General features: G+C 43.4%; 1 protein-coding gene across 1 annotated transcript; it reads right to left on the bottom strand.

The window, feature by feature from the left end:
* Positions 1 to 898: 898 nt before the first annotated feature.
* Positions 899 to 5977, bottom strand: LOC147619750 (uncharacterized). The gene is made up of 2 exons (XM_086825580.1): positions 3480 to 5977; positions 899 to 2125 (listed from the first exon to the last, which is right to left on the bottom strand). Exons 1-2 carry the CDS (start codon positions 4459 to 4461, stop codon positions 1803 to 1805), a joined length of 1305 nt encoding a protein of 434 aa, XP_086681706.1. The 5' UTR covers positions 4462 to 5977; the 3' UTR covers positions 899 to 1802.
* Between the last annotated feature and the right edge of the window lie 2583 nt (positions 5978 to 8560).

Genomic DNA, 8560 nt, shown 5'->3' with positions numbered 1-8560 from the left:
ATTGATTTTTCCCCGACTGATACATAACAAATATAAACGTGGGGCAACATATGAAACACCGCCTACAATGCTGCTTAGAAGTTAGAACCATTACAAAATGAAAGACTTACACTCCACGTATTCTCAAGACTTACAGTACGCTGACGTTTAGTTATGCAAGAAGACATACGATGTACGTATTGAAGGTTAGGGTAGGGCTGAAGGGCAAGCCCTGCTCCACGCAGCGTGCACAACAGAATTCACGCAAAAAATCCAGTAGGTCTTTAATATTTATCGTCGCGGAAAAGAAAAATATTCTAAGCTAGCGCTTCTAGGTTATATCTTAGGTCAAAACTTATAAAATTGTTAGAATTCACGGAGAAAAAAAAAGAATTCACGGAGAAAATTCCCGTAGGTGTTCAATATATATTTATCGTCGAAGAAAAGAAATATATTTCTGAGATCACAACTTATAAAATTTCAGAAAATAATCGGGAGCTGGATTTTAGCTTTAGAAGAAAAAATATACCAGGAGTCCCATGAAAATAAAGCGATTAAACTGAATGCGCTTGTACGTAAGTATAGCTTTACTTGGTGCTTTAATTTATTACTTAGGATTGCCTTTGCAATTAATTCGAATACTTAAGCTATTGGATCACAGATGTGATCACATACCGCACTAGTCGATGGCGCTACACAAAAGGCGTGGTTGGCAACTACCAGTTGTTAGCGGCACTAATTCTCTGTCTTGAGCTCAAGACAAAATAGCTCCACCACCACACAAATATGGTGGAGCAATTTTGTCTTGATCCACTTTATTCCTCTCCAAAACAGTGATCGATATTTTCTTTTTGGCAACCAGTTAAAACGTGGAAACTAGTCCAATATCACGTGCACATGGATCACAAAACAAATTTTCCCACTTACTAGGGTAGTGTATTTGGATAGAGCACATCCAAAATAAAAGTGCATCACTAATCCTGATAATCAATCAATCATTCATGATGTTAAGGGCTGATTGAAGGCCATAAGGGCCACATCAGTATATGACATTAAAGACTAAAGCCTTCAAATGAAAGGAAGCCTTCATATGAGGTACAAGTCTGAGGATCAAGTCCGCTTTAAAATGTAGGATTTTAGTAGTCAATAAGCTTTTCTGACGGTTTTTCACCACAGGTTATTTAGCTTCAAACTATTCACCGCATCACTCCCAACCAATCTAACTGAGCCACAAGTGACATCTACTCAGTTGATCATGACCTCGTTTCCCGTTTCTTGGGAGTAAATCCATCCTCAAAGAACTACTAGACAGGCCAACACCAAACACACAGGACTTGCATTGGCCAGAAGTTCTGGTTGCTTAGGCAAGCTCTCATGCACCCACCTTTACACCAGCACATGAGTTTTACAGAGCATGCAAACTAATGATAATCGGATGCCCTTTACAACTATGTGACCGAGACAGATGCCTTCAGATAAGATCAGCTAAAGTGGCCTCAGATACTGGTAAAAATACTTGAAAGGTGTAATTGATAAATGCCACCACTTGGTTATTCCGGGTAGATTAAGCATGTACTTTGATTGAATTTGCACTTGCTGCAAAGTTTGTCAAATTTGCTCCATTAGGCATTTCATGTATTACATTTCTGTACTTACTATAGGTAGAATCCGTCCACTGATGACGTTTCCTGATTGCTAGTACCGGTAGGACCAATGCACAGCAAATGGTGAGTATTGACTGTACCTCAGCTTAACCTCTACAAAAGTTAAGCCATTACAGTAACCAAAGCTCTGCTGAAAACTTGAATCCGTGGCATGTTACGTTAGAAAGGGCCAGGTATACTTTCCTTACCTCCTAGAAGGGTATTTCCAGGAGTTCCGTAGATACCTGCCAGATCTATAAGGGCGGAGCTTAATGGTGCACTCCTTCCACCTAGTTGAAGCTCAGCAACACTCGAGGGGGGCACATTGCCTTTGTCTGAAGCTCCTTGATCATGCAGAAGACCCTTGAATATACGCCCCCCAATCCTCACCACTGTTCTGTAGGCATATTCATCCTGCCCATCATTGACCCCTGTCACTCTAACACATTGGAATAATGCTTGTGCCTTGACCTCTGGAGGCAGTGCTGCTCTAAATAGGGCTTCTGCACCACATCCAAACATTTCAAAATCTCTCTCTCTCTCTCTCTCTCTCTCTCTCTCTCACACACACACACACACACACACGCAAAAACAAGACCACCTTTCTTTCACAAAGACTACCTTGTCATCTTTGTTAAACATGTGACAGAAATCAACTATACAATGCAGGTCATTGATGCAAAGAAATACTCCTTTACATTGACAACTTAGCAAATGTTCATGTCTTGAATAAAAGAGTGCATGACATGAATGAGTTTCTCTACTTGCAACTAGAAGTCCATGATTCTCCACAACACTTGCATTGACACCTACGCAAATGTCCATGCATTGAATAAAAGAGTGCATTACATGGATGTGTAACTTTACTTGCAACTTTAAGTCCATGATTCTCCACATTACTTTGCAGTGCCGTATACAGTTAACAATGTGAAGCGACACAAGAAGAGAGAGAGAGAGAGAGAGAGAGAGAGAAGATAGAACTTATAGAAGGCTTAACGGAGACTACATAATTATGATGATAATGCTTGGTTGAGACAGGTGAGAACACAGCTGCAGGGATGCGTGGAGAAATGAACGGAGGACGACATTGATGAGGACAAAATTGTGATATCCTAAATTTATAGATTTGTCCATCTTTTGCTTTCCTTGGAGTGTGTCCAGGAGGTCACATTTTACTTCCAGGTCATCAACTGGGAACTTTTTTATTGAGGGAGCCTCGCCTACATGCCAGGTGCTTTATCACCACACCCGTTCTCAACAAGATAGCTAGTTCTACAGACCTACATAAAAGGCTGAAGCTAGGAGAATATTTTGTCCAAGCTAAGAAACTAAGGCATGCACATTGCATTGGTGTACATCAGCTTAAGTCATTGCAGTTGGCATAAAAGAGTATCTCTATGCTATGCCACTGCAATAACCTTGGTTAAAATGCTGGCAACTAGCGTTCCAGAGATTCAGAACCTATAACAAAAGAGAAGAGATGGTGGTGGACATGCCACGTGGGAAGTTAGGGTTGAGAAATACACTGAGCGGCTGGAGTGTAGCTTGACCAATGACGGTAAGAAAGCGTATGGGTTTGGTTTTCAAGGAAGTAGGGTTGGGAAGAACATGTAGAGTAGAGGCAAAGAGCTAGCTTTCCAATGGGATTCATCTCTTCTAAAACAGTTGTTTTGTTTTGAATTCAAATGAAGGCGGGCAGTAGAGATGAAGAGAAGTGAATGAATGCTACTTGAAACTTGATTATCTATAGTTGGAAGAAGCGTGAGGTAGAAGATGGGCTGAGGTGTTAGATGTTAGTTACAGCGATTAGGTTATAAGTACGCATGGACAGATGGATCAGAGAGAAAATTAGCTGACCTTGTTGATGGGCGGGGAGGAGAGCCGGGTTGAAATCTGAGCTGCGAGGGGGAGTGCCCGTGGAGGTGGATGTGTAGGAAGCGGTCTGTGGAGGCATATGGGCAGCGGCGCCCGCCAACGCCAGGGTACGCGCCCTTTTAGACTTGGGCACTGGTTGGCCGGACACCATAGCCGCCAGCTCCGCCTGCTGCCGCTCCCGCCTCTTGGACGCGGGCACCCACGTGCTCCTTACGTGCGTAGCGCAGTCGAACCCGCGGCTCTTGCAGCAGGTCCGGCACCTCATGTGAGGACAATCCTTCTTGGCCTGGTTCCCACAGTCCTGGCAAGCTATGGTGGCGCTGCTTGAAGACCTTTGCCTCATCAAAATGGGCTCCGCCTGCATTCCTCTATGCTGCGGCAATTGCATCATTTGTGATTGCTGTTGCTGCTGCTGCTCTTCAACGCCTCTGGGATTCAAGAGCTCCATATCCACTACAGTAACTGCATTATTATTGTCATCTTTTTCATTATTCTGCTGCTGCTGCTGCTCGCCATCGCTAGGTTTTGATCTGCTTAGTATACTCACCGGCCATGGCTGTTCTACAGCAGGAGCTGCTACAATCGCCTTTCCTTGTCCGTCACCAACACCACCACCCCCCCTCCTCACCACAGGCACCAAAGGCAATGAACTGCTGTTCGAGTGAGACACACCTGCACTAGCTTCTTCCTCTTCTTCTCTTGTATTCCCTGCATGTAATCTGGCCTGCTGTACTTCACCCCCCACAAAGCTCACAAAGCTTGCCCTAGATGCATCTTCGTCTCTCCTGTGCGCCAATCTGTGCCCATAGAAGCCCAAAAATTCATCATTGCCACCGCGAGAGATGAAATGTCTTGCGTAATTAGGCTCAGTATAAAGCCCTCCAGCAAGCCCAATTAGTCGGTTGCTGCTGCTAAACAGAGCTTGGCCGCCTAGACCCACAGAGGTGTTAGAGAGGGTGCCCATGGCAGAAACAGGAACAGGCTCTGGTCCCCCGCTCTCAAACGAGAATCCATAGCCGGGCAAATTTCTATCCCAGCCACCACCACCACCACCACCACCAGCAGCAGCAGCAGCAGCAGAGGGGGGACCAATTTTCTCTCCGCCCGGCCTTTCGAAGCAGCCGCCGCCCGACGTCGTCCCACCATTAAAACCCAGCGAGAAGTCCCTCTCTTTCAGACCGCGGCTGTCCGGCTGCAAGCTTGAAGAAGCCAACGCCCAGTCAGAAGGAGTGCCGCTCCCAGTAGCCACGGCTGGCGCCACAGTGTGAACCCACGAGGCCAAGGAAAAAAAATAAAAGAGAAGGGAAAAACCACAACGCGTTTCTCGAAACCGATCTCAGCAGCCTAACGAGAAACGCCTCTTACCGCTTCCAGATGCACAGACCATAGGTAATATGATCCCTGTCTCTGTGCTAAATTTCCTCTCTCTTGGATAATGTGCTCCCGTAACTTTGGCACGTTTCAGAAGTCCGTTGCAGCGTGCCACGGCCAAATGTGGCAGCCCAGCCCCCCACTACTCCTGTTCCGCACTGATTGGGGCCTGCTAACCTAGAAGCAAACGCCTCCCTACTAAATCAAGCTCGATTAGTGCGTAGATCAATCAATTAAGCCAAAATTAGCCTCCCTTTCATCTGCATGAACCACCCTAGAGCTTACAATTTGTTGCAGCAAAGGAAACATAAGCCCCATATATGCTCAAGTGCTAGAAAGTAAGCTTAGGATTAAGCATAGCTGTCTATATAGGTGCCCAATAATAATAATCACATAAACTATGGAGCACAACCCAGCCCACCAAGCCCCTACTTTTCCTACCCCAAGAAGCCAACAATTCTAGAGACACACAATCATCGAAGCCTCGCACAATCATCAGCTAAGCTAGATGAAGGAGGCAGCATCATAGGGGCGAAGGAAGCAAGCAAAGACCAAGTGCAAGCAACCTAGCTTCCAAGCAATAATTTAGTGAGATCATATTCCCCAAAAGCTGCTTGTAGCTGAGAGAGAAGTCCAACACATAGGGTGCAAACAAAGAGGGGATTGAGGGGGTGTGTTTTGTAGGGTTGATCAAATGATATAGAGAGGGCGAGAGAGCTCGTGTGGAGTGTCCTAAAGCTGTGTGCCTAATAGAAAAGAAAAAGAAGAAGAACCAAGTCAGCAGCCGGGTGAGTAGTGTCTAGTTTGATGCAAAGGAGGGAGGCTGCAAGGCAAGGCTAATTAGAGATGCGGGGGTGTGTGTGGGAGGGGCGGCGGGGTTGGTTAAGTGGGTGGGTGTGGAGGGGCATTGAGGTAGCGTCTAAATGCAGGAGAGGGAGATGGGGCACAGATCGTTGCACTGATCAAAAAGTGAAAGACTACTACTACTACTACTACAATACTATAGCTTGGGCGAATGAAGGGACGCGTGTGCTTTGTGGGCAAGCTAAGTGAAGTGATGATGCGATGATTACAGTGAATGGCTCCGGAGATGATCCTTGAAGAAAAGTCCAGAGAGACACACACACACAGAGAGAGAGAGAGAAGTAATGGGGTGGGAAGCTGGAGGGGAGGGGGGGACCTTTACAAGCTGTGATGGGGATTCCTGAGAGGACTGCGATGAGACTGATGGGTGAGCCAAAGAGAAGAGAGGCACGGACTGAAGGGGGTGGTGCGGTTCATCAAACTCTACTCTTCTCTCCTGCTTTTCTCTCACAGTCTCCCTCACTCACTCACTCACTCACCTCGCTAGACTACAGCTACTAGGTAGTCACTGTGTGATGAGATAGGCGTTGGAGTAGTAGTGACACAAAATCGACACAAATATATATATTCATATTAGTTTAAATTGTTATTATTACTCAAATTGTATGTAATACAAGTAGTTTCGCCCTAGGAAAGACCCTTTCTTATTTTATTTTTTTTAAGAACGCCTAGATTTTCCTATAGCTTACAACAAGTGATGAGGTCCACAAAGACAAGAAATGGCGGCTTGAGACAAGCACTCCAGCTGGCTCTCCACATTGGCTAGTTTCAGGTGCGTTCCTACACTCCACCTCCACGCTGGCAGCTCCCCATGCATGCACCTTCCATACCACTAGCAAGCCCCCGTTCACACACTTCCCATCTTTCCCATCACCATCCCGTCCCATCTTTGCCATTTTGATTTGGCCAGCTACATTCCAATCCTTCCTACCTTAAACATTTCAGAAAAGGGGACGATTCTACAATATTCTTAAAAAACAATCATTTATCAAGCAAAGATTGAGAGAGAGAGAGAGAGAGAGAGAGAAAGAGTTTATGTTTGCATAGGAGGGGAGAGAAAACCTTTAGTTTTTAAAATAACTCAAGAAAACTTAAGTTTTTTCTATCAACTTGAGCTACAAAACTTATAGGCAATTCAATTTTCATAGTGGAGGTAATATTTTTAAATGGTTTTAATAAAAAAAAGGATAAGCTATTTTTACTCTTTTCAAGCTTTACCTTTTACCTTAAGTCAATTGCCATGGAAGAAGTAAGCTGGACAAAAGCTTTGGTTTGGAAATACCTCATTTCTAAGTTTAAATTTCGACTGACCATACAAAAATAGACCCCAAAAGGTTGACCAAAAAGTTATCTCGTTGCATTAAGGCGGCACGCAAGAGAATGTATATTAGTACTTGCGTGCATAGGAGGCAGAGCAATTCATTGAAAGTTAAGCCCCTACAAGAGAGGGTTATCAAGAGCACTACCTCTTTTGGATCCATTTGATGTGCTTGACCTTTGTCCTAGAGCTTTGAAGCATCTCATCCTTGTTTAGGAGAGAGTCATGAAACATATGTGGCCCTGTGCTTTTAAAATAGAGGGCTTCACCAAAAGACACGTATTTTTTTCACTTGACATGGAAGTATTGCATAATAAGGTTTTAAAGCAATGTGTAAATATATAATCTTAGTCTTTATTGTAGTTGAGGCTAAGCGACAGACTACAAATATTGTCTACATGAATTTGCAAGCATTCATACAAATGTGTGCAATGCATGTGTTAATTGTGCAATCCAAAGGTTAGTGAATTGGTTGTACACACCCCCCCCTTCCTTTTCCTTCTATGAATGAGCTATGCAAGGTGCATTTTTGGTGATGCATTATTGATGATAGGAAAGAGCAAAGGGTAAGACTGAAGCCTTTGTGACGGGACAAGTTAAGATAAAAGGGGAATGTCGTCATCACAATCTAGGCATGAGCATCCTTATATAGGGGTTCCTCACAAAAATGGGACTAACTACCTCTCAAGAATGTTGACCAAATTCTTAACTCAATGTATATGTTGACCAAATTCTTAACTCAATGTATATGTTGTCAAATACTAATTAAAGCCTCAAGGATGTGCCTAGCATTGATAAAGACTTCTTTATAATTTGGAAGGCTTATTGCATCAATCACAAAGTCATGAGGGGGCTAAGACAAAGAACTAAAGATTGTGACTATTATCTTATATGAGGAGTGTACTAAGCAAAGTAGAGGTCACAGTCCTTCAAGAATCAGCTTGATTGTCACACAAATAATTTGAGATGGTATGGATGCATTCAGAATGCAAAATTAGTAGACATGAACTCAATCAAGAAAGATCATGTTTTTCTCTTAATCATCTTTAGTGACTTATTTAATGGCAAGGGAGCTTCAACCAAAGTTCTAATGTATCTTGGTGAACACTATGAGAACATGGCTGTAGCATGATTTCACCAATTTGCCACCATCCATTCATTTGATACTTTGAAGTCCTTATCCTATCATCTTGGTAAAATAGTAAAAGTGAAAATTTATTTTTCTTTTTTATGTTAAAAATTCATAAATATGAGAAAATCATAAAACAAGAATTAGAGAATTAACTAAAAAGTATAATGCACCATATGTAAAGAGAATTAAAATATGTAGTCCTTTGTCTCAAGGTTGAAGGTGGAGGTTTGTCCCATCTTCCCCTTTAGCAACTACTAGGATGCATGAGGTGAAGCTAGGAATACCGCGAACCACCATGAAGGTAATGTGATATAGCTACACAAAGAAGATTGTAAAATGATTAAAGATGTCATTGTCTATATAGTGATCACGTTGATT

Source organism: Cibotium barometz, chromosome 32, assembly GCF_041138505.1.
Source record: "Cibotium barometz isolate CiBa-2024 chromosome 32, ASM4113850v1, whole genome shotgun sequence".
NCBI lineage: Eukaryota > Viridiplantae > Streptophyta > Polypodiopsida > Cyatheales > Cibotiaceae > Cibotium > Cibotium barometz.
The sequence above is the reverse complement of the archived record's forward strand: the minus strand, read 5'-3'. Positions and strand labels throughout refer to the sequence as shown.

Excerpts from the sequence above, each read along its gene's own strand:
- LOC147619750 (XM_086825580.1), bottom strand. The coding sequence starts at position 4,461 with ATGGGCACCCTCTCTAACACCTCTGTGGGTCTAGGCGGCCAAGCTCTG. Across the intron at positions 2,126-3,479 it reads CCTCCCCGCCCATCAACAAG|AAGCCCTATTTAGAGCAGCA; the intron begins GTCAGCTAATTT and ends GATGTGGTGCAG.